General features: G+C 40.7%; 2 protein-coding genes across 10 annotated transcripts in view; one reads left to right on the top strand and one right to left on the bottom strand.

Moving 5' to 3' along the window:
• The window catches only part of GLUD1 (glutamate dehydrogenase 1), a 38364-nt gene extending 17878 nt beyond the window's left edge, over positions 1–20486 (bottom strand). Inside the window, exons 1-5 of the mRNA XM_061405580.1 lie at positions 20033–20486; positions 6673–6753; positions 6093–6148; positions 5145–5208; positions 640–734 (exon numbers count right to left, since the gene is read on the bottom strand). Coding sequence (XP_061261564.1) covers positions 640–734; positions 5145–5208; positions 6093–6148; positions 6673–6753; positions 20033–20486 — 750 coding nt within the window. The remainder of the gene's footprint in view (positions 1–639; positions 735–5144; positions 5209–6092; positions 6149–6672; positions 6754–20032) is intronic.
• Positions 20487–20585: 99 nt separating this feature from the next.
• Positions 20586–25627, top strand: part of SHLD2 (shieldin complex subunit 2) — a 114474-nt gene continuing 109432 nt past the window's right edge. For 5 of the 9 annotated variants that reach the window (XM_061405571.1, XM_061405569.1, XM_061405577.1 and 2 more), the window contains exons 1-2: positions 20803–20889; positions 21919–21974. The gene's annotated coding sequence lies outside the window, so the exon portion shown is untranslated. Of the gene's footprint in view, positions 20675–20802; positions 20890–21918; positions 21975–25627 lie in introns of those variants that run through there. The other 4 variants (XM_061405570.1, XM_061405579.1, XM_061405576.1 and 1 more) reach the window with 2 other exon arrangements.

The following is a 25627-nucleotide window of genomic DNA, read 5'->3' on the forward strand; positions in this document are numbered from 1 at the left end:
AGGTCTAGCCCTGACCAAATACCTCCTTCCAGGAAGTCTGCTTTCAGAAACTCTCCACCCTGCTATTACACTGTCTTCATACCTTATCTGCTTAATGTGTCTTAGTTTCTTTGAGGGAAAAGCTCGAATTGAATGCTTCTTTATTTCCCATCTACTGTCTTATAATGAATCCTGCCCTGGTGGGTGATCTTTGAGGGTTCCATCCCAGTGTTGAGAACAGGATTGCATGTGAGTAAAAGCCTAACCCAAATTCACTACATTTATGATGTAAGGTTATTGTTTAGTCACTAAGTTGCGTCTGACTCTTTTGCAACCCCGTAGACTGCAGCCTGCCAGGCTCCTCTATCAGTGGGATTTCCCAGGGAAGAATACTGGGGTGGGTTGCCATTTCCTTCTCCAGGGGCTCTTCCTGAGTGAGGGATTGAACCTGCATCTCCTGCACTGGCAGGCAGATTCTTTACCACTGAGCCACCAGGGAAGCTCATGATGTAAGATGGACAGGAAGTAAAATAATATATAAAACAAGACATAATTAAAGGAGTGGAGACAAACTCGAGTTTTCCCCTTATGTACATCATCATTTGAACTGTCACTTCTGACAGACACCAGATGAAGCCTCGGGCTGCAGCGAGCACTCACATAGTGTCCTATGGTGCTGGCGTAGGTGTCCGCGATCCAGGACATCTCCCGCTCGCCGGTGCTCATGTCGGGGGCGGGCACATCGACGCCAGGGCCTGGGGACACACAGAAAGGGCACGGCACCAATGTTTAAGGCAGATCATCTCAAACACATCCTTGCAGTTCTCCATAATAAAAAGGCTACCATGGCTAGAAAACTTCAGATTTCATCTAGGTTACCAATTCAAATCATAGACACACTACATGTTCCATTACAAAACGGACACACACAGCATTACATAGCTTCTCCCACTTGCTATGAGTTTGGAAATTAGCTCTGTACAACAGATACACCACTCAAGAGACTTCTGAATGTGCAAGCATAGGCAAACCAGTTTAGCCTCTCTCGGCCTCAGTTTCTTAAACCGCACTTAGAGAGCATGGTGGCACAAGGAGGCTGCAGCCAGAAGGCTGTGTGTGTGTGTGTGTGTGTGTGTGTGCGCAGGCTGCAGTTAGAAAGTTATGTGTGTGTGTGTGTGTGTGTGTGCAGGCTGCAGCTAGAAGGCTGTGTGTGTGTGTGTGTGTGTGTGTGTAGGCTGCAGTTAGAAAGTTATGTGTGTGTGTGTGTGTGTGCAGGCTGCAGCTAGAAGGCTATGTGTATGTGTGTGTGTGTATGTGGAGGCTGCAGCTAGAAGGCTGTGTGTGTGTGTGTGTGTGTGTGTGTATGTGTATGGCAGCTAGAAGGCCATGTGTGCGGCACAGCACAGTGACACACCTGCTTCCTGGGGATGGAAGCCCTCCTCACCAAGTAGAAAAAGCAAAAACACATGTTGCGGAGGCAACGATGTTAAGCCCATAAGACTTTTACCTGTGACAGAACCCTGCTTTGACCTATTATTAAAAGCTTACTCTGTACAGAAAGTTTTAGACCTTGGCTTTCAGTTCCTCAGAGCAGCAAATTAAATGGTTTGAAGGTAACAAGAAGTTAGCCCACAGGCAGTGACAAGTAACGACGACAGTCCTAATGCTGATGTCCTATGAGATCTCAGATGGAAATGTATTAAGTGGTGCCCGCTTAAATCTGTAAAGGCAGGAATATATAGAAATATACTCATCAAAATGGTAAGTAAGAATACAAAACAACCTGTTTAGTGGATTAGTTAACTAAAATACAGTATATCATGCAAAGAAATACTATTCAGCAGTTACGAAGAATGACGTGCACCCATGTAAATGACTTGGAATCATCATTAAAACGTACATGTGGAGGAAAAAGCAGGTTTGTATAGCAAGTCTAAGTTCCCATCCATATAAATCTCTTTCTTTATACACTTGTTATTGTTTAGTCACTACGCTGTGTCAGACTCTCTGCAAGCCCCTAGACTGTAGCCTGCCAGATTCTTTTGTCCATGGAATTTTCCAGGCAAGAATACTGGAGTAGGCTGCTATTTCCTTCTTTAGGGAATCTTCCCAACCTAGGGATCAAACTTTGTGTCTCCTGCAAGTTTGGGAGGCAGATTCTTTACCAGTGAACCACTAGAGAAGTTCTTCTCTATATATACCTATGTGTAATCACTATACTTATTTCCATATAAATGTATGCAGAGGTTTAGAAAGATAAACTTTTTCACTATATTTAGAGTTCAGTCTTGTTTATAACTTTCTATATTGTTTCAACTGTAAAATACAAACTCATTACCTTTATAAAAAGAAAACCACAACGTTAACATGACAAATTGCTCCTGCATCCTTTTAGAGGTTCCCAGCTGGCTCAGTAGTAAAGAATTCACCTGCAATGCAGTAAGCATGGTTCGATCCCTGGGTCGGGAAGATCCCCTGGAGAAGGAAATGGCAGCCCACTCCAGTATTCTTGCCTGAGATATCCCGTGGACAGAGGAGCACGGAAGGCTACAGTCTGTGGGGCTGCACATGACTCAGGGACTAAACCATTACCACCACCACCCAAAGTAAAACCACGAAGTATTATTACTACTCCATACAAAATCAACGTATAGGGATGCACAGATTACAAACAATTCCCGAGTTACAGGTAAATTCTCAAATACCTTACAAAGTACAAGTGTGAAAGTCTAGCCTTTTAACACTCAATCCTGTACCAATAAAATAAGATAAAAAGTTGACTGAAAAAAGCACCTGCTTTTGCAGGAGTATAGAGGTAAAGCTCAACAGGTAATTTTGGTGCACAGAGATATAGGGGGATGAGAAGGGAGCTCCACAGTTTAAAAGACGATATCCAAACGCACATAACAGAATTAACACCCTTTCACAAACTAAAAAAAAAGAAAAACGAAGGACCACTTCTCAGTTCATTCTATGAGGCCAGAACCCTGCTTTGACCTATTATTAAAAGCTTACTCTGTACAGAAAGTTTTAGACCTTGGCTTTCAGTTCCTCAGAGCAGCAAATTAAATGGTTTGAAGGTAACAAGAAGTTAGCCCACAGGCAGTGACAAGTAACGACGACAGTCCTAATGCTGATGTCCTATGAGATCTCAGATGGAAATGTATTAAGTGGTGCCCGCTTAAATCTGTAAAGGCAGGAATATATAGAAATATACTCATCAAAATGGTAAGTAAGAATACAAAACAACCTGTTTAGTGGATTAGTTAACTAAAATACAGTATATCATGCTTTCATTCTTGATATGAAAGACTTCATAAGAATACTGAAGACCAGTATCTCTTAGAACAGTATCAGAAAAAATAAAATACTTATGAATAAACTTAACAGCAGTACAAAACTTGTACCTAGAAAACTGTAAAATACGAGTAAACAAACGGAAAGACATTCAGTACTCATGGACGGGAAGACTCACTATGGTTAAGATGGCAACACACAACAGATAAGTCAACAGATTCAAAGTATCTCTACCAAAACCCCAGGTGACAATATTTTTTTTTTTTTTTTGCAGAAATTGAAAAGCTGACCTTAAACTCATTCAATATGACAGGGCTAGGACCCAGACTCAGGTCTAACTCATAATCTGAAACTCTGTGGAAAGGCAAGTCAGAAAATAACTGAAATGATGCCAATTCCTAAGGTTTGCTCAGGACTAATTCTGTGCCCTAGAGAGAGGAAAAGAAAGCCAACTGCCTCCCTCTTAGGCTACAAAGCTTTCTGGGCCCAGATGTCAGCTTAGTTGCAGAGTGGCTTAGTAAAGCTTTTATACATAAACAAAAAAGTTAAATTGCTAATATTTAAGCTTTCAGTATTTCAAGGAATCACTTTTTAACCTTTGAAATTACAGGGTTCTTATCAATATAGAGAAAATTAAGTTGTATATACTCTATATATGGGCAAAAAATACAACTGAATAAAGTCTGATACCACTCAAGACTATTAACTATGTTTGAGATTTAAGCTAAGCTATGATGCAAAACATCATGCAGGCGACCGGGTTCAGTAGTTACTCTGTCGCTGCGTGAGTGCTCCCCCTGTACAGTGGCTGCAAGCAAAGCCCACAGCAGCGCCAGGGAGGCTGCGTGCCGAGAATCCAGACGCCTTCTACACTATGGAAGACAGGACAAGTCTAGTAAAGGTCTCGTGTTACCAGAAGGGGAAAACTTCAAAATAGGAACACATTAAGTCAATAGGAACTTGTCAACAGTGAGAAGAATACTGAGAAAGAAAAACAGAGGGTCAGGAAAACAGAAAAAGGAGCTTTTCTTTCCTGTTTAGTTTTTTGAGTTTACTATGTTAAACTACGGTAGCAAAATTCTATCAAACGATTTTATTTATTTATTTTTTACCACAGATCAGAATCTTTCAGGACAACAGGTTTAATTTGCTTGAAACTTAAAAGGATTAAATAATAATTATGCATCAAAGAATATTCACATCTCACACAAAATAATGTATGATACATATAATACTAGGATACAAAAACATAAAATGAGTGTCAGTACCCTCAGAAATTTAGTCTGACTGGCAAAAGCTCCTAGTAACAAACATTAGGGGCCCCAGGAATCAGCCAGTGATGGCCAAGTGAGTCATCAGAATGAGCCCCACACCTCCCAGCCTGCACCCACTTCTCTGAAGGGAAAGGCCTGCTTCAGCCTCCGATTCCAAATAGCATGTTTTCTCACTGCTTTCAGAACAGGATTACTATTGCAAAACTCCTTTTCGCATATTAAAAATTATTTATGATGAAGGTATTATGTAGTTCCTGAAATCTTTTTGGATGCCACCACTGTTGACTGTGCTTGTGGTTCAACGCTGTTACAGGGTTCAAGAACCTTATATGTTACGTCTGTACAGGAGAAGAGGTGCAGCGGCCTCTGCCGCTGTCCATGCTGTGTACTGGGATCGTGAGCTGTTCTCTTAGAGCGGAGTCCAAACGTGCCCTGGTGTGCTCACCATGTTTAACACAGAACCCAATTTCTCAGAGGAAAAGGACAAGCCCATCCATGTCTGTATCCATATACAGACAAAAGCAGGGGTTTAGAATTATGACAACTACTTTTCAGATGTTCCCACACTGTGGAAACCTACACGGCAATACTTACCAATAAAGCCCTTCTTGGCCAGCTCCATGGTGAACCTCCTTGTGATCTTTTCCAATTCATTATCCTGTAAAGGAAAAAGGGGAAAACATGACAACAATGAAAAAGTAATTTTTGATAGAAAAACCACTAGAGGAGATAACTAACCGTTGCATCCTATTTTCTACTTATGGAACATTTTCATATTATCTTGTGTAATCTTCAGAAAAACAGCTCCTAAAGTAGGCATTTCCATTTTAAATGGAAATTAAATTTTACATTTCTGAGACCAAAAATTAGGTTACCTAAGAAGGACAGGGAAGTCTAGCATGCTGCAGCCCATGGGGTCGCAGAGCTGGACAAGATGTAGTGACTGAGTAACAAGCAACAAAGAGCAGCATAGTGCTCACACTTGTCCTTCTTGTATCAATACAGGAGTCTATGAGCAATCCTCAGGGTTTATTTTCATCTAATCACAATTTTAAAAACATAGATATTGTTTGTATGCAGATATTAATTCATATAATTTATTAAACTTAATACAGAGGCTAATTAGTAACATTAACTTGGAATTGATAGGATAAATAATATTTTTACCAAACTACATACACTAGAACCTTGAGATCCCAACATAAAAACCTCAGATCATAGTTGTATTAGTATATGATATATTTATATATAGTATATTTACATTATAGCCATATTTAATAAACATGTACACAAATGCCTAAGAATATGAATGTATACTTATTACCTTTTAACCAAGTAGGAAAATAAAAAAGGACATTGATGTAAGCAGGTGAACCTTTATATGGCAGAACATTCAATGAGTTAGCTGCCTGCTTGTTTTTTCATTGCTTTTTAAAGCAACAGGACCCATTAATCTCACGGGTATTAGGGATGCGCAGAAGCACAGTGATTTCAAGCCCTTTGCAGAGGCACCATGTGCACTAGTGTCATTTTGGTACTTACAGTGTAGTTCTTGGGATTGATCTTCACACCAGCTTTGGCACCCCCAAATGGCACATCTGAAAGAGAAGTTTGAAAGCTGTTATTCCATATAAAGGATAAAAGACTTAAAAAGGCAGAAAGCACTATGTAATACTATAAAAGTGTGATGCTTTTAGCTTTAGTTTCAGAAGGTTCAGTAAATAAGCCCACAATGATCTTTCCTAAAATGATGTAATATAAATTCTAAGAATATACAAATTATAGTGCATATCTAATCCGAGTGCCTTACTATGTCTAAAATGTAACAAAGTATTTTTCTTGTACTATGGTTTGGTCTTATTTACAGAGTATAGAAAGGGATTTAAACAAATATCTACACTTCAGGAAAATTCAGTTAATTCCTATAAAAAGTCTCCCATTTAGAAAAAGGTAAATCAAGACTTACAGAAAAAAATGATGTAAGTCTTTCGCAACCTAAAAAAAGCAAAACAAACCCCAAAGACTTCTCCTAAGGTATATTTCTCTAACATCTTAAAAGTAACCTTGTATGCAAACATTTTCCCACAGTTCTTATTAGGTAGCAACAAAGGAGACCACTTACCAACCACTGCACACTTATATGTCATCAGAGAAGCCAGAGCTTTCACTTCATCTACACTCACATCAGTGCTGTAACGGATACCTGGTTGTTAAAAAAAAAAAAGAAATAAAAAAGATGGGGTGAGAAAGGAGGGGATGTATTTAGAACATCCTTCCAGCATGTTAAAAATAGAAGAACTCAAAAATGTCCACACTTTTTAAAGAACAATTAAAGTAGCTTATCATTAAAGAGTCAGTAACAGATGGAGTTCCCTGGTGTCCCAGTGGTTAAGACTTTGCCTTCCACGCAAGGAGTACAGGTTTGATCCCTGGTCAGAGAACTAAGATCCTGTATGCCCCAAAAGAATGAGCACTGAATTTGATTCAAGTATTCTGATATTTTAGAGAAAAAGATTTGCCCACAAAGGTCTGTATAGTCAAAGCTATGGTTTTTCCAGCAGTCATGTACGGATATGAGAGCTGGACCATAGAAAACGCTGGGCACCAAAGAACTGATGCTTTTGAATTGTGGTGCTGGAGATGACTTGAGCCCCTTGGATAGCAAGGAGATTGAACCAATCAATCCTAAAGGAAATCAACCCTGAAAATTCATTGGAAAGACTGATGCTGAAGCTCCAATATTTTGGCCACCAACACAGAAAGCTGACCCACTGGAAAAGATCCTGATCTGGGAAAGACCGAGGGCAGGAGGAGAAGGGGCGACAGAGGATGAGATGGTTTGATGGCATCACCGACTCAATGGACATAAATTTGAGCTAATTCTGGGAGACAGTGGAGGACAGAGGAGCCTGGTGTGCTGCAGTCCATGGGGTCACAAAGAGTCAGGCATGACTTAGCAACTGAATAACAACATAGATACTTAAATGTATATAATATATAAAACATATGCACACCACATCTTTATCTGCTCATCTGTTGGACACTTCGAGTGCTTCCATATTTTGGCTATTACAAATAATGCTGCTTCTAAACACTGAGGTGCATGTATCTTTTTGAAATTAGTATTTTCATTTTTTTCATATACATTCCCAGAAGTGGAACTGCTAAATCATATGGTAGCTCTATCTTTATTTTTCCTGAGGCACCTCCAGTTTTCCAGAAATTGGCTGCACCAATTAACACTCCCACCAACTCTACTGTGTGTGCTCCCTTTTCTCTACTCCCTCACCAACGTTTGCTATTTGTGGTCTTCCACTTTTAAATTAGATTGTCTTTTTAGTATGGAGTTGTAGGAGCTGTTTACATACTTTAGATATTTAACCCAAATGTTTTCTCCCAGCCAGTAGATAATGTCTTTTCACTTTGTTGCTGGTTTCCTTTGCCTTAGGAGACAGATCCAAAAAAAATACTGCTATGATTTATGTCAGAGTGTTCTGCCTTTGTTTTTCTCTAAAAGTTTTATGGTTTCCGATCTTACCTTTAGGTCTTTAAGTTTTGAGTTTATTTTTGAATCTTTTCCCAATTGTATATTCTTGTGTCCTTTGTTGTAGATTAATTGACTGCAAGTGTGTGGGCTTATTTATGGGCTCTCTATTCTGTTCCATTGATCTGTGTGTCTTTTTTGTGCCAGAAATATACTGTTTTGATTGCTGTAACTTTGTAGTATAGTCTGAAGTCAGGGAGCATGATACCACCAGCTTTATTCTTTTTTTCTCCAGATTGTTTTGGCTATACAAGATCTTCTGTGGTTCCATACAAATTTTAGTTTTTCTAGTTCTTTGAAAAACTGTTATGAGATTTTGATAGGGGTTGCATTAAACCCATTGATTACTTTGGGTATTATGGACATTTTAATATTATGAATTCTTCCAATCTATGAACACAGGATATTTTCCACTTCTTTTTATCTTCAATTTCCTTCAATAACATCTTAGGTCTTTTATCTCCTTGGTTAAGCTAAAAAATTGCTTAAATACTAAAATGTGTTTATACAAATTAATGAATAGGCATTACTTAGGCATGTTACTGGGGCTTCCCTGGTGGCTCAGCAGTAGTCTGTCTGCAATGCAGGAGCCCTAGGTTTGATCCCTGGGTTGGGAAGATACCCTGGAGGAGGGTATGACAACCCACTCTAGGACGCTTGCCTAGAGAATCACATAGACACAGGAGCCTGGCAGGCTGCAGTCCATAGGGTTGCACAGAGTTGGACATGACTGAAGTGACTAAGCAGCAGGCATATCATTTAGTGGAAACTAAGCTAGTTCAGGAATCTGGGTTGGGTGTAGTGCCCATCATTTTCTAACAAGTGAATCCCCACCCAAATAGCAACTGCAATGGAAGTCTGCACCTGCTCACCTGGTTGAGCAATGAGGTATAAGCAATGCTCTAGGCTTCACGCCAGAATTGCTTGGGATAATGTGTATGAGGCAGCTGGCACAGTGTCTGCATGTGGTCAATACTTCACTCTCAACTATTTTCATTTCTATAATAAGTATTACAAAGTAGTGGCAAATAGCAAAGAAATGTACATTTAAAAACTCTAAATGGATAGCATTTTAAGCAGTTCAACGAACTTTGATTACTTCTCAAGATAAATTCATACGGGTGGTAGAGTAGTACACTATTAAGAACCAGCATTTTTCTTATTATATATAAAGCCCTTTGATCAGTGTGCTGTTAGAGTCTGTGCAGTTCAGTTCAGTCGCTCAGTTGTGTTCGACTCTTTACAATCCCATGAATCACAGCACGCCAGGCCTCCCTGTCCATCACTAACTCCTGGAGTTCACCCAAACTCATGTGCATTGAGTCGGTGATGCCATCCAGCCATCTCATCCTCTGTCATCCCCTTTTCCTCTTGCCCCCAATCCCTCCCAGGATCATGGTCTTTTCCAATGAGTCAACTATTCGCATGAGGTAGCCAAAGTATTGGAGTTTCAGCCTCAGCATCAGTCTTTCCAATGAACACCAGGACTGATCTCCTTTAGAATGGACTGGTTTGATCTCCTTGCAGTCCAAGGGACTCACAAGAGTCTTCTCCAACACCACAGTTCAAAAGCATCAATTCTTCAGCGCTCAGCTTTCTTCACAGTCCAACTCTCACATCCATACATGACCACTGGAAAAATCATAGCCTTGACTAGACGGACCTTTGTTGGCAAAGTAATGTCTCTGCTTTTGAATATGCTATCTAGGTTGGTCATAACTTTCCTTCCAAGGAGTAAGCGTCTTTTAATTTCATGGCTGCAGTCACCATCTGCGGTGATTTTGGAGCCCCTAAAAATAAAGTCTGACACTGTTTCCACTGTTTCCCCATCTATTTGCCATGAAGTGATGGGACCAGATGCTATGATCTTAGTTTTCTGAATGTTGAGCTTTAAGCCAACTTTTTCACTCTCCTCTTTCACTTTCCGCAAGAGGCTTTTCAGTTCCTCTTCACTTTCTGCCATAAGGGCGGTGTCATCTGCATATCTGAGGTTATTGATACTTCTCCCTGCAATCTTGATTCCAGCTTGTGCTTTTTCCAGCCCAGTGTTTCTCATGATGGACTCTGCATATAAGTTAAATATATGAGTCTGTGCAAGTAGTCACTAAATTATATGAACTTCTTTTTTCTACAAGACTTTTTTTTAATGTGGACCAGTTTTTTATTGAATTTGTTACAATATTGTTTCTGTTGTGTGTTTTAGTTTTTTCACCAGGAGGCATGTGAGATCTTAGCTCCTCAATCAGGGATCAAACCAGCACCCCCTGCATTAGAAGGGGAAGTCTTAACCACTGGACCACCAGGGAAGCCCCCCTTCCTTTCTTAAGTGGGGGAAAAGTTACTTTCCCTTACCCAGTGCTTATAACTAGTGCCTTCAATGAAAAACAGTGTGAAATATTTAACATTCAGAAATCAGAGAGAAATTTAAGTTCTAGACTTAAATGCTCACTGGAAACCAGACCCTCTTTCTACATGGTGTAAACAAAACGTCTGTTTTACTGCAGAAGTCCTGGAATGATGAGTCAGAAACTGTGCATGTAACAAAAAGCATGTTTCCACTGGATGGCACCAGGAATTCCTGTTTGTAAAGTGAACTTTTCTCTCCTAGCCACACCCATTTACAGAGTTCAGCTCAAAGACACTGAAGAACAGTAGTTACATAAATTACCTCTCATTCCACAGGCATTTTCTGCAGGCTAGGAACCAATGACGACTTCCAGTGAATTGAGGCAAGGGATGACTACAAGGAAAGTAGTGGAGTCAGGGGGATAAGCCTTGGAACAATAAGGGCAGACACAGAGAGGAACCTAGAAACCCGTGCATGGGGTGCCTGGCCTAGAGAAGACATACGCTTTTATTTTAACTTTCTAATTAGTAATACATGAATGTTTTTAATTCTGGAAATCAGCAGATATACTAGTACAGAGTGACCCACACTATTAATCTGAGGGGGAAAAAAAACAACCTCAACAAGTACTCTGCACTAAACACTCGAGGTAACAGGTTAACAAACTCCAGTAATACAGGAAATTACCTACACCCAAGAGATAGCTAGTTACTCTTCCTCCTTTGGGATTGAAAATCAAAGAAAATTACTAAAAATATACTGCCACCTGAAAAATTCTTCATCACATTCTAGCTGATGCTAAGAATATGACTGCAAAGAAGACAATATTTCCACTAAATTTGTAAATTCAGTGGATTGGGAGATACTACATGAAGACAAAGTTACTCATAAAGCCAAATACCCTCATGCATAAAAGAAAATCAGAAAAACTTAAAACATTTTAAACCAAAATGAAGCAAGAAAGAAGGACCTTATTTTCAGTATGAATAGTCTCATTTTTTATAGAACCAAGCCTTTCTTTCCCTCTTTTCTGTGGCAGAGAAGGCTAAAGGTAAGCAAGACCAGAGATTGAATGGGGTACAGGGACAGAAACTAAAAGGAACAAACCTTATTAGAGAAATGGAGAAAAGTATGTCAGGGTTTTTGGGTATCGTAAAGTCTCAGAGCCTATGCTGATATTAGCATTACTAGTGTTTGGGAAGAGATCAGTTGGGTCTTTGAACAACAGATGTAATAATGGAGGTAGATGCTTCCAATGGAAAGCATAAGCCCACAGCTGGGCGCCCTAGAAAGGGAACTGGGTGATTAGAGGTGTGGACCACAGGCCTAACGTCGTAAGAAATGGGGGGTGGGGAAAGGAATACATTAGAAGGTTGGGACTAACATATACACACTATATAAAACAGATCAACAAAGACCTACTGTATGGGTAGGTCTACTGTATAGGAATTGTACTCAGTGCTCTGTAATAACTTCTATGGGAAAGAATCTGAAAAATAGAAATAAACATATGTGTAACTCAACCACTATGCTGTACACCTGAAACTAACACTGCAAATTAACTGTACTGCAATGTAAAACGAAAATTAAAAAGGAGACCGAAACGGGGTCTAAAGTCAAGGACCACGGCTGACAGTAATCTGTGCTTTCAATTCACCAGAGTAAACCAAAGAAACACCACCCACGACAATGTTTATTACTTATCAAACTTGGTAACATTGGAGGAAGGCTTCGTAATAGAACTTTGTAATCATTCCTTCGATTCCCCAGAGAAGTTAACCTAATATATACTTGTTTTGAGCTAACTAGTAACCAGATGTTTGAAAAGAACATCAGTGAAATGCAGACATCTGTAAACCACACACAGCATGAAATGTGTCTCAGCCTTTTAACTTAATTACCGAAGGTTTCCCTTACTACCTTCAAGAGCCTAAGACTGGCGTACAGTAAGTTTTTCTAGAAGGAAAAAAATCGAAAGCAAAAACTGGCTACGTTGCTATGGTGGTAAAGAAAACACAAGAGCTGATTACACTGAAAAAGATGCAGTGAAAACCACTACTGAGTAGCTTGAATTTTTCTTCCTTTTCCTAGCTGACTCAGAATCAAAACATACAAAAAGCTCTTAGTGACTAAGGAAGCTTTGTTTTTTATGATGAATCATTAACTAAATACATTCATGTAAATTCAAATGGTTGTAAATGTCACTTGAACCTGGATCTTTTAATAGGGTTTGATTTATGGATTAGAAATTCAATTCCCACCTGTACTGTGTCTTTTCAGAAACTATACTCAATAGCCAAGAGTTCTGCTACAAGCATGAAGTGAAGTGAAGTCGCTCAGTCGTGTCTGACTCTTTGCGACCCTATGGACTGTAGCCCACCAGGCTCCTCAGTCCATGGGATTCTCCAGGCAAGAATACTGAAGTGGGTTTCCATTTCCTTCTCGAGGGGATCTTCCTGACCCAGGGATCGAACCCGGGTCTCCCGCATTACAGGCAGACGCTTTAACCTCTGAGCCACCAGGGAAGCCCTGGATAGAAACCACAAGCATAGAGACCCATAAAGGGAAAGAGGACTTACAACACCTATTAAAGTTCATGCACTACTACACTTGGCATTTACTCATTAGAACCTATTTTCTCAACAATATAATCCCCTAATTCGCAATGAAAGAACATAACTTAAAGTGAGGAGAGAAGGCAAAGAAGCAGTGAGAAACCAGTACCTACCCACCAGCAAGTAAAGGCCATAGAAAAGACTCAAAGTCTCACAAAAATTCCTTCAGCCTCAGGAAGGAGTATTTAGTTCAGGAGCTAAGGACTGCTTTTGAAAGTATCCATGTAAGAAGGCAGGGAACACTTCACCGTTTTAACCTATTATCAAAATTTTTATTTTAAGCACTTTGAAGAGGTAAATCTTAGCCTTCTGGAAGTGAATGTTTAGCAGATGCTGAGAAAATGGAATGGAAAATGTATTTCTTTCCATTAAAATTTCAAAATTACATAACATATATGCCTGTTTTCATCAAAATTCAAAAAAGGAAAAGCAGATGTCTCCTGATTACCACTTATGACATCATTCTTTAGGGGTGAATATTCTTAGCAACTTAAATGTATATGTATCCTTCCAAGTCATTTCCCTGCATTTATGTATATACATATCTATAGAACATACAGCTCTGTTTTGTGCTTAAGTATTTAACTTACTGCCCAATGGATGGAGGAAAGAATATGCATTAGAGGGGGGAGGGAAGATTCTGTTAATTGTTGTTTTATTGATTCCTTACTCTGATAATACTACTAAACTTAGTCACACCTTCATACTAAAGAGGTCTTGGGAATGACGCTGGTAAGCCTTGTGAATATACAGTAGGTAACATTTAGTAAAAGACAACAATTTGTTATAAAAAGGTTCAAAGAGGTAAAGGCTCAAACTTTCAGGTATCTAGTTTCATATCTATTATTTACAAGTCTAGGAGATATCTGAGAGGGATCTTAAGAGAGGAAGAGAAGAGTTATAGGGATATTGGACAGAAGGTAGGGACAGGTACCACAGGGACTATACTTTGCAAGGATAAAGTTGAGAAAAACGTATGCCTGTGTTTTTTCCTAAGGATCATTTTATACCAGACTTCCTTTATTTTCAAAGTCCAATCCTCTTTCCTCGTAACACTTCTTTCCCTAATACCAGTTTTTCTACCAGCATCGCAGAGGAGAAAACCGAGTTATCTTTGACTCTCCATTCCATGTACCCTACCTGTAGGGGAATCCTGAAGCTATCAAGGAGCCAAGAATTGGTTCATCAGAACAAAAGGTGCTCGTATTCACCCAGGAAATTCCAAGGGCTTTAGGAACTCTGTATAGGATGCTCCTGCCATCCCCCATAACTCTGGAAATTACAAGGATTTCAGGGCCTCTGTGTTAGCAACTAGAGTCAAAGGCCAAATATTAAAACAACGGGCACGCTCAGAACCCCTATCACTCAGGAAATTACATGGGTTTTAGAAGCTCTGTATTAGTAATCAAATGAATATTTACACTATAAAACCTTTTCACTATTTACAAACACAGTCTGTCTTCACGATCCCAACACACAGTCCTGCCTCCTGCTAGAGCTATCGTCACCTCCTCTTTGACATCTCTTTATCTGAAATGACCTTTTCCCAATCTAAGTCCTATCCAGCTTTACCTACCTCTAGACAGTCTTTCTCTGGCATCTTCCTTGAACTCCTACTGCAGCAACATATTATTCAGAGTGCTTTCAACTGTGTCACTAGAATCCGCCTGCAATGCAGGAGACCAGGGTTCCATCCCTGGGTGGGAAGATCCCCTGGAGAAGGGGATGGCTAACCACTCCAGAATTCTTACCTGGAGAATCCCATGGGCAAAGGAGCCTGGTGGACTACTGTCCCTGGGGTTGCACAGTCGGACACGACTGAACGGCTAACGCTTTTTAGGAAAGGAAAGTCAATCTTTATAATTGTTATTTGTGTCATCTTTCACATTTTCAACTAGCCAAGAAGCAATTCAGAAACAGTAGAAGGTCTGAGAGACTTTCGCCAGGAACAGTCAAGAGAAATAATAGCGATTCATGATCAAGTTTGCTTAGTTTATAGGAAGAGACACCCAGAAGAAAGCCATTTTAAAAATTATTGCACTGACTAGTAACAAATTTTGATTAACTCTTACATGAGTCAATTTTTAACTTTTTACATGAATAAATCCAGACAGTAAAGACTAAGAAGGTGGGTGCCGGAATCATATGGCTAGAACCTGAACTGAACCCTACTACTTACGGCTGTGTAACCCCCGCCAAAGAAGACCTCATTCTCTAACCTTAGTATCTGCATCAGAAAATCTGGGTCAACAGTGCATTCACGAGGTTGTTCTGAGGAATCAAAGCAGTGATGTCTGAACCGCTCTTAGCAAAATGAGCGGTGCAGGACTCAACCCATGTTATCTATCCCTTGTTTTGCCAGTCGACCCTGGCGAAGGCAGGCTCTCCCAGGTACAGCTGCCTGTTGGAAGGCAATCGGAAACATTCTGAGCAGCCCTCTCTCAGACTGTCTTCTTGGCCTTCAGAAAAACTCTCCTGCCTTCATTAGTAGTATTTCATACGTTAACACTTCAGTCTCGATAGTGTGTACTTCCATCTGCGTTAACTTCTGCCTCTGGAAAGGCGAAAACATTGATTCATCTGGATAGCTAGGTCAGTTCTAGATAACAGTTTGTGGTCTTAAGACTGTTCACGGTTATCTTGTAGGAAAGGATTGGGAATACAGCTGCTTCATTTTATAACTTTCACAAATATTCACAAAAATTACTCACAATTATTCACAAACGTTCACAGATTATTAGAACATTTGTATTTTAACAGGGATTTGTTGGGTGGAGCAGTTATGGGCCCATTTATGAATCAACATGCTTCATTAAAGTGCTATTAAAGGTTTTTCCCTTCATTATTTATAACAACCTAATTATTATGCAAAGTAATCAGAAAAAAAAAAAAAAAGTCTCATGTCAGAGACTATATAGCCTAGGAGTTTTCAACATCCAGAAGTTGATATTTTAGTCTTTATTGGTTCTTGGCAAAGCCGTCAGTTATCTTTAACATAACTGGATATGAAACAATTTTATTAAGCAATCTAAATTATCACCAACAGCGCTAAAGCCAATTTCTTCCCACTATATAAGTTACAAAGTCTAAGTAATTCTCTACACTTAGCAATTTAAACGTCAGTTTTACTGGAGTTTGATACATACTATTGATGTTTGTCCTCAAATTTTTGACACCCCAATTCCTGCAACGTGTCCTTTGCATAATGAATAGTGTTTGTCTTTCTGCATATGGGGTTTTTACTGCCAAAGCAAACTAGCTAGAGGAATTCACACAAAGCGACAGGAAGACTGAAGGACAATCAGGTCTCTTGTATAGGTCTCCTCCATTATCATGGCTTTTCATTCCCTAGTATTTTGGGGGAAAGCATCTGGCTCCATGAAATACAAAGACTGTTGTAACAGCAACACCAATTCATATTTAACTAAACAATATTAAAAAGAACAACAGGGCTACTACCACAGGGCTAAGGGCTAGAGGGTAGAGGATATGTAAGCTACCTGTGCTCTAAATGAACTTTCAGATTGAGTTAAATGTACAGATACATACTCACTCTAAAAATACTACACAGTGTGAATTTATTCAAACTTACCTATGTTTTGACCATTGTCAATTCAGCTAAGAGAAATAAATCTGAAACATTTTCTTTCAGTGAAAGCAGAGGAAGTCTCATTTTGAAACAGTATCAGTACTTTCTACAGTTTTCCCCAAAGTACTACTATTTACCACAAAATTAGATCCCAAAGGCTGAAGGGGAGCTTCGATACAGTATTAACTCCAACCCTTGTGCGCTTCCCTGCCCCACCCCCTACATTCAGCTGCCCAGAGACAACAACAAAGACCATCTACCTCCTACTGTTTCTTTTTTGCATTTTGGTTCTTAAAAAATAAGTCAATGGGTTAATATACACTTTTTCTGGGTGCTGACATTTGCAGCTAAATAAGACAATGTATCAGAATTACATCAGCTTTATTTAAATGATAATTTTAGAAAGTTCTGAGAGGAAAAACCAGTCACAGGAATTTGGACTCAACATTTTTAGTCTGAGGACTAAAAGGGACTGGGGGATGGGAGGACTGGAGAGAAGAGAAAGTAAATTGACTCTTGCATCAGTGAACTGCTAGCATCAATCTCTCTACTTCTCTCCAATGAGTTAAATAATTTTTCTTCTAAAAAGGTACATTAATCTCAGGTAGAACCACAGCCAATAAAACCAGAGGGTTTATTCTGAGAATGTTAATAGGAATAATCACCGATAATGTTTTCTGTTAATCTTTGCTGAAAATATCTAAGGCCTCTCTTGAAACTTTCCATCAGAGCATGAAGCACACTCTTTTGCAATTCCTTAACAGATGTAAACCTACTGGCTTCCTTTAAATATGGTATGTGGGAAAAGAGAAGCATAAAAACGTATGTGTTATTAAATATTTACTTGGTATAAAGTACACATTAGCCACCCTCAGTTCTTAAAACCACCTGTTTCCCTTACAGAGATTATAAATTAGATTGTTGTTTTGTTTCAACCTTAAGAATTTTATGTTGGAAAACTCAGGTGTAAGGTTGCTCTTGAAGAAAGATTAGAAAGCTGAGGATTGGAGAGAACGATGATGAAGAGCAAAGGGTCCTCCCCAACTCAAACAAGCTGGTTGAGAAGGCAGTTGAGTGAAGACGGGGAGAGAAGCGCGCTCAGGAGGGTAAATTCACATGGCTAATCCAAAGCATTTAAAAAGTCTCAATCACCTAATACATGTTGTATTTCTAAAATAGTTAATAACTTCCTTGTAGTATTTAATTAGAAGGGAAAAAGAAAAACCCACTGAAAGTAAGTCCTCCTTGGAATATACATTCTCTGCAATAAGATGGGGATGATAAATGGGTAGGAAGATTCCAGAGTGTCATGAAAGCAAAGTATGGAGGTCTACAGTACCTCTGTTTTGTAGATCATCTATTGAGTATCCTGTTCATTATCTTAAGCAATCTAAAATATGTTGAAGAGCCTTCATAGCTACATAATCCTTCCCAATCCCGCTCCCTCTGTATTCCTTAAGATAATATACTCATAAGTTTACACACGCTGATCTTTCATATTATCTTGCAATGCTTGCTACTACTTATTAGGTGCAATTCAGTTTCTGTTTATATGCTGGGATTTAGCAGTGCTTTCAGTAGCAAACCTTCTTGTAAACAGGATAAAAAGAACAGAGAATTGTATCTTAACATTCTAGTTACTAGAACCTAGTAGGAACAAGCGCAACAATAACAGTGCTTTCTACAGCTGATGCGATTTGTTCATGTTTTGGTATTAAAAACTATGGCAAGATGAAGAGGACTAACAAACTAGGGCAAACTTCAGTTGCTTTAGTGAGTTTGTGGAGCTGTGACTCATCATAGAAGAGGACCTGGCATAAAAGAACAGAATACAAGGAACTTCAAAGAAATGAACTCAGATCCTGCAGGAAAACAAATATAATGGTTTAGCTGCATATCTCTTAAGCAACTGGAAAATAATGTCAACAAGGCACATAAACGTGATGTCCACTCTTCAGAAACAACAACAATTTAATATTTGCTAACTTGGCCTCTTCTAACATCTTTGCTTCTCTAGGGAGCCGGAATGTGAATTGCTGGTTTTGAGAATAAGGGATTGGACAGCAAGAAGGCGGGCGATGTAGATGGACAGTGTGTGTTTTATATAGTACTGGGGCTGCAATGGGAAATCAGAGATCAAAGAAGTTCAAAAGTTGGTTTTAAAAGAGGAAACTGAGAGGTAGAGGATAATTAAGCTCTAAAGGTTAAGTCCTAGAAGTGGGTGGGGTCAATGCAAATTTAGCAAGAAGTAAAAGTAAATCATTAAGCAGTCTGAAGCAACCTTTGTTCCTGGGCTAAGAATGCCAGCAGAGCGCAAACTTTCCTCCTAGAGAGATTTCTAAAAATCATCCTTAGGAGTCAGCCAGTATAACAGAACACTGGACCTGATTTACTGAGACAAAGGGTCCAGCCCAGCATCCTCTGTGCTTATGAGGCAACCTCCAGCTGGATTCTACCTCCCCGGGTTCTTTATTCTACACAATATTTTAGTAGAAAAAAGTGGTTTTGCCACTGTTAAGCACGATTAAAAATGCACTGTGCGATTTTAAGGAGTAAAAAAGAGGGGAGCCTTTTTTTTTTTTTTTTTTGCTCAAAAAAAGCAATCTGACTGCAGAGGCCAAATATACAGACATTCAAAAACTACTACAAACCTGGTGACTATCAAATTCTAGCCGATTCAACTCCTTTCTTCAAGTACTTTCCCCCACTCAAACTCAAACGTGGTGCTAGCCTGGACCAGTACACACCCCCACAGCTACTTCATTCCATTGGCTGGCAGGCTGTCTTGCAGTCTACACCCTTTAGATCTACTTCGGTGTCTGTCTGATGTTACACTGTTCATGTATTACCATTTTGTGTGTGTGTGTACAAAGCTGCCACAGTAGGAAAATAATTTAAAAGATCGACTATAATTAATAAATTCATTTAGTTAGTAAAACTGTAGATTTCGATTCATTTTGTATGTTCCTGTACCATCTGTCACTACTGTGAAAGAGTGAAAAAATCCGAGAACAATTATTTCATGCTTTGCATTCGCTTGAGTCACAGAAGATCACAAAATCTTGCAGAGGCAGACAGATGTGTCTGTCACTTTCCTTTCTACAAGTGCTCTTCGTCAAGACCCACACTGTGTCACAGTGGCTAGATCAAAAGAGCAGTGTAGTGTCTTCTGCATACAGCATCAACAAGCTCGCGGGGGGAGGACCAACTACGGGGTGGTGATGGAGCAGAAAATTCACTATCCATCGGAGCCTGACACAGCTGAGGCCGGGACCTGGGGGAACGGGGACAGCGTGGGAGGGCGACGGTACCAGCCCGGGCTGGGCTGAACGGTGAACCCCCGAGGCTGGAGGCCAGGCGGGGCGGGGCAGGGCACAAGGGGCTCACCTCCCTTGCAGGGCGTGCGGTGCTGGCTGTGCTGGGCCCGGTAGCCCTCGATGACTTCCCAGGAGCCGTCGTCGCGCCGGATGGGGAAGGACAGGCTCAGCACATGGTTGCAGGGCTTGATGATCCGCAGGATGCCACGCACCCGGTTCCGCTTCTGCTCCTCGGTCTCCCGGGTCTTGAGGTCCTCCACCAGCTTGTCCTCCACGATGCTGGCACCGCGGTCAAAGAAGCCCTCCACCATCTTGAAGAAGTTGGGGTCGTCCTCGCGGTCGGCCGCCGCCTCGCTGTAGTGTCGCCGAGCGGGTGGCACAAGCCCCGGCTGCGGGGCGGCGACGGCTGCGGCAGCCTGCCCGCGGGCCCGGCCCAGCAGCACGGCCGAGTCGGCAGCCACGGAACCCAGGGCGGCGGGCCCGATGCGGGACAGCAGCAGCGCTTCACCCAGGCACCGGTACATGGCGGCGGGACGGAGGCCACGGAGGAGAGGCGCTCTCACAGGCCCGGAGACGGACGGAGGGAGGAAGGGCCCGGCGCGGGCTGCCCTTTTAAGCCACAGCTTCCTGCCTTCCTGGCTATCCCCTCCCCTCCGGCGCTAGCCGCCTAACGCGGAGGACGGACTTTGGGTGCCACGGGCCAATGTCGCTGGTGAATGGCAGGGCGGGGGGCGCGCACCGCCCAGGGAGCCGGGCCTCCGCCTCCGCCGCGGCCTCGCCCGGCCTCCCCGGCGGCGGCGTGAGCCGGCGGGGACGCTCGGGGGCGCGCAGTCGCGGTCGGGCCGGGTGCGCATGCTCGCAGGTCGGGAGGCGGGGCGAGGGCTCCCGCACGGGGCTGGGACCTGCGGGGAAGAGCTGGAGCCTCAGGTCTGTGCGCAGCCCCGGCCTCTCCCGGGGAGGGCTTTTGACTGGGGAGGGGGCCTCCGTGGAAGAGGCTTACCCGCCTCTTGGGGGCGCTAAGAGTCTGGTCCCAAGACCGCGCGGGCGGTCTGGCGGTGGGCCCAGGGTGGGTGAGTCATGGGTGTCCCTCCTTTCCGCCCGCGCGCTCTCGGGCGGGGCGGCCATCCTGTCACCCCTGCGCCTGTCTTCGGGTGGCAGGGAGAAGCACCGTTTGGAGGTCGGGCTAAGAGCTTGTCTTTATCCGCTGGGACTGAGACGAACTTTGGTCTTGGGAGTTGGAGTTTTGAAGTGTCTTGCAAGAAATGGAAAGGAGAAGGCTTGGGAGCTGGGGACTCCCTTGTCTATTGGCTTTCACTGCTTTAAGTTTTAAATTTTGTCCCATTCAACCACTGCGTGATGTTGAGATAGTTACGTGAATCGTTGTTGTATCTTTCTGAAATTTACTGTTTCCGCATTTCAGAGATACGTTCTCGAAATAGTTAAAAAACAACACTATAGAACTGCAATAATACTCCAGGATATTCTTTCTCAGTAATATGTGTACTAATAGTCCAGAATAGAATTTGTAAAGGTTAAAAGACATGAGAGTTTAATTATGTACTTACACAAACTTGATGAGAAATGCTAGTTAATACACTTCTACGGGTACAGTTAGATTCTTGTAAAAGTCTGATGACTCAGTTTTTAAGACAAGCTATCAAAGGCCACATTACCAACTTAAGTGGTTCCAGTGTAGGTTGGTGATTTTAAAATAGTACCTTTTTGACCTGCAAAACGACTTTGCCTCCTGACATTCACTTTATTCATCTGTTAATTAGCATATGGAAGAGAATGTTTTAATTCTTACAGTTTTCTGTGAAGTATAAGCTGACAACCTAGATAATTAAATTACTTTCATCTATTCAGTGTACTGTCAAAACAAAAAAAGGTGGAGCCTATGTTTTATCTTATTTGCTGGATAGTTAATAGTCATTTATATTTGTATTGTGTTTTCAGTGGTAACTGTTCTCTGGACTGAATCCTGAATTTGTCTTGTTGGTCAAAGGATTAAGGTATCAAGTTTCCTTTTCACTCGATAGTGTTATTTTATATTGCAAAAACAACAACAACCAAAAACCTTAAAAAGTATCAGAATAAAATGATTAGAATCAGTAAACATGAAAATTCAGATTAAATTCTTAGGTATAGTTTGAAGAAAGTGTTTTAAAAGCTTAGTTTTATTGCACTTCTTTATCTCCTTCTTGATAATGACAGCCTTCAGAAAAATAAATGTTTAACTTTTCTTCTTCCAAGTTTTGTTCACCTGAATTCAAGAAGTTATTAATAGAGAGGCAATGGAAGGAGTGAGGAAATTTAATTGAGTCTGCTATGTGTCAATGTCTTATGAAATATCTCTAAAAGAACCTCCTAAAGTAGATTTTTAAATTTTTAGAATCTTGGTTATGTTTTTAAATTATGTACAAGTTGTAAAAAAATTCAAACGGTAACAATAGATTTTTTTAAAAAGTGAAATCAAACACTACTTCTCTCCTCACCTTCCCATTTAGTAAGTAGTTGGAATGCTTCTTTTCATACTGAAGTAGGTATTATAATTCTTGATTTTAACAGGAGGGTGAACTGAGGCTTGCAGAGACCAAGTAAATAGTTGATCATCTAGATGATAAATAGCAGACTAAAATTCAAACTGTATATCTGACTCCAAGTTATGCCATTTCTAGTATTCCAAGAAATATATTAATTATGTGTTTTATTTAGTTTAAAATTATTTACTGTGATGTAAATCTAGTAAGTTTCAGCTTTACACTGATGATTGCCTTTATAAAATATACAGATATTTTGCAAATTAAGGCTTAATAATTGATAATAATTTTCAGTTCAAAGGAAGACTCGAATTTAACTTGAAAGGAATTTTGGTCATTTGATAGCATTCAGTAAAGACAATTTGTTTTCTGCCTTTAAGGTTTATGCATTTTCCTTACCTGTTTCAAAATTCCAGGCCTTTTCTCTTTGATTCATAGCATGCTTTTGTGCTTTCAAGTGCTTTAAAAATTATTTTAGAAGATTTATTTTAGGATTTAGAAAGACATAGCGTATAAATACAGGAACAGCATGGTTGTTTTTAAAAATAATTAGAAAAGGTAATATATACTTTCTGTCTTTGATTTGTCTATTCTGGACATTTTGTTTAAATAGAATCATGCAGTCAATATGTGGTCCTTTGTGACTGGCTTCTTTGACTTCGTGTATGTTTTAAAGATTCATACCTATTGTAGCATGTATCACTATTTCATTTTTTTAAAAGGTTGAATAGTATTCGTTGTATGGCTATAGCCCTCTTTCATATATATTCAGTTCAGTTCAGTTGCTCAGTTGTGTCCGACTTTTTGGGACCCCATGGACTGCAGCACGCCAGGCTTCCCTGTCCATCACCAACTCCCGGAGTTTTCTCAAACTGATGTCCATTGAGTCAGTGATGCCATCCAAGCATCTTATTCTCTGTCGTCCCCTTCTCCTCCCGCCTTCAATCTTTCCCAGCATCAGGGTCTTTTCAAATGAGTCAGCTCTTCGCATCAGGTGGCTAAAGTATTGGAGTTTCAGCTTCAGCAGGAGTCCTTCCAGCGAATATTCTGGACTGATTTCCTTTAGGATGGACTGGTTTGATCTCCTTAAAGTCCAAGGGGCTCTCAAGAGTCTTCTCCAACACCACAGTTCAAAAGCATCAAGTCTTCAGTGCTCAGCTTTCTTTATAGTCCAACTCTCACATCCATACATGACTGCTGGAAAAACCATAGCGTTGACTAGATGGACCTTTGTTGGCAAAGTAATGTCTCTGCTTATTGATATGCTGTCTAGGTTGGTCATAGCTTTTCTTCCAAGGAGCAAGCATCTTTTAATTTCGTGGCTGCAGTCACCATCTGCAGTGATTTTGGAGTCCCCCAAAATAAAGTCGGAGAAGGCAATGGCAACCCACTCCAGTACTCTTGCCTGGAAAATCCCATGGATGGAGGAGCCTGGTAGGCTGCAGTCCATGGGGTTGCTAGGAGTTGGATACGACTGAGCGACCTCACTTTCACTTTTCACTTTCATGCATTGGAGAAGGCAATGGCAACCCACTCCAGTGTTCTTGCCTGAAGAATCCCAGGGATGGGGGAGCCTGGTGGGCTGCCGTCTATGGGGTCGCACAGAGTCGGACACGACTGAAGCGACTTAGCAGCAGCAGCAGCAAAATAAAGTCAGCCACTGTTTCCATTTTCGTATATATATATGGGTCTATATATGTGTGTGTATATATATGTATCTTCTTAAAAAATTTATTTGGCTGTGCCAGGTCTCGGTTGTGGCACATGGGATCTTTGATTTTTGTTGCACCATGTGGGATCCTTTAGTTTTGGCATACGGGATCTTTGGTTGCAGCATGTAGGATCTAGTTCCCTGACCAAGGATCGAACCCTGGTCCCCTGCCTTGGTAGTACAGAGTCTTAGCCACTAGACCATCAGAAAAGTTCTATGGCCCTCTTTTTTTAATCTATTAATCTTTGACAGACGTTTGGTTATTTCCACTTTTTGGCTATCGTAACACTACTGTAAATGTTCTTGTAGACGCTTTTGTTTGGACAGATACTTTCAATTCTGTTGGGTACACACCTGGTAGAGTAGAATTGCTGAATTATATGGTAACTCTCTGTTTAACCTTTTGGGAAGCTGCCCAGCTGTTCTTCACAGCAGCTGGACCATTTTAATTCCTACCAGTGGAGGATTCCAACTTCTTTTTATTCTCCCAAACACTTGTTATTATCTGGTTTAAAGGTATAACTCATTTTGATTTTGATTTGCATTTCCTTGATGGCTAATGATGTTGAGCATCTTTTTATGTACTTATTGACAGTTTATATATATATATATATATGTATTTTATATATTAATTAATCTTAATTGGAGGATAATTACTTTACAATATTGTGATGGTTTTCGCCATACATCGACATGTACTGGCCATTGCTATACGTGTGTTTCCCCGCCATCGTGAACCCCTGCCTCCCTCCCCACCCCATCCCTCTGGGTTGTCCCAGAGCACTGGCTTTGGGTGCCCTGCTTCATGCATAGAACTTGCCCTGGTCATCTATTTTACATATGGTAATGTACATGTTTCAGTGCTATTCTCTCAAATCATCCCACCCTCGCCTTCTCCCACTGAGTCCAAAAGTCTGTTCTTTACATCTGTGTCTCCTTTGCTACTCTGCAGGTAAGATGGTTGGTACTGTCTTTCTAAATTCCATAAATATGCATTAATATACAGTATTTGTCTTTCTTTTTCTGACTTACTTCACTGTGTATAATAGGGTGCAGGTTCATCCGCTTCATTAGAACTGACTCAGATGTGTTTCTTTTTATAGCTGAGTAGTATTCCATTGCTTCCTTATCCATTCATCTGTCAGTGGACATCTAGGTTGCTTTCATGTCCGAGCTATTGTAAATAGTGCTGCAATGAACATTGAGGTACATATGTCTATTTCAGTTCTGGTTTCCTTGGGGTGTACGCCCAGCAGTGGGATTGCTGGGTCATATGGCAGTTCTGACACTTTGTATGTATTTTTAAAGAGAGACGTACAGTGACATCCTTTTTCCACTTTTCAATTGGATTGTCTTTTTATTGTTGACGTGTAAGGGTTTTGGGTTTTTTAAAATTTACTTTTGGCTGTGCTGG

Source organism: Bos javanicus, chromosome 28, assembly GCF_032452875.1.
Source record: "Bos javanicus breed banteng chromosome 28, ARS-OSU_banteng_1.0, whole genome shotgun sequence".
Lineage (NCBI taxonomy): Eukaryota > Metazoa > Chordata > Mammalia > Artiodactyla > Bovidae > Bos > Bos javanicus.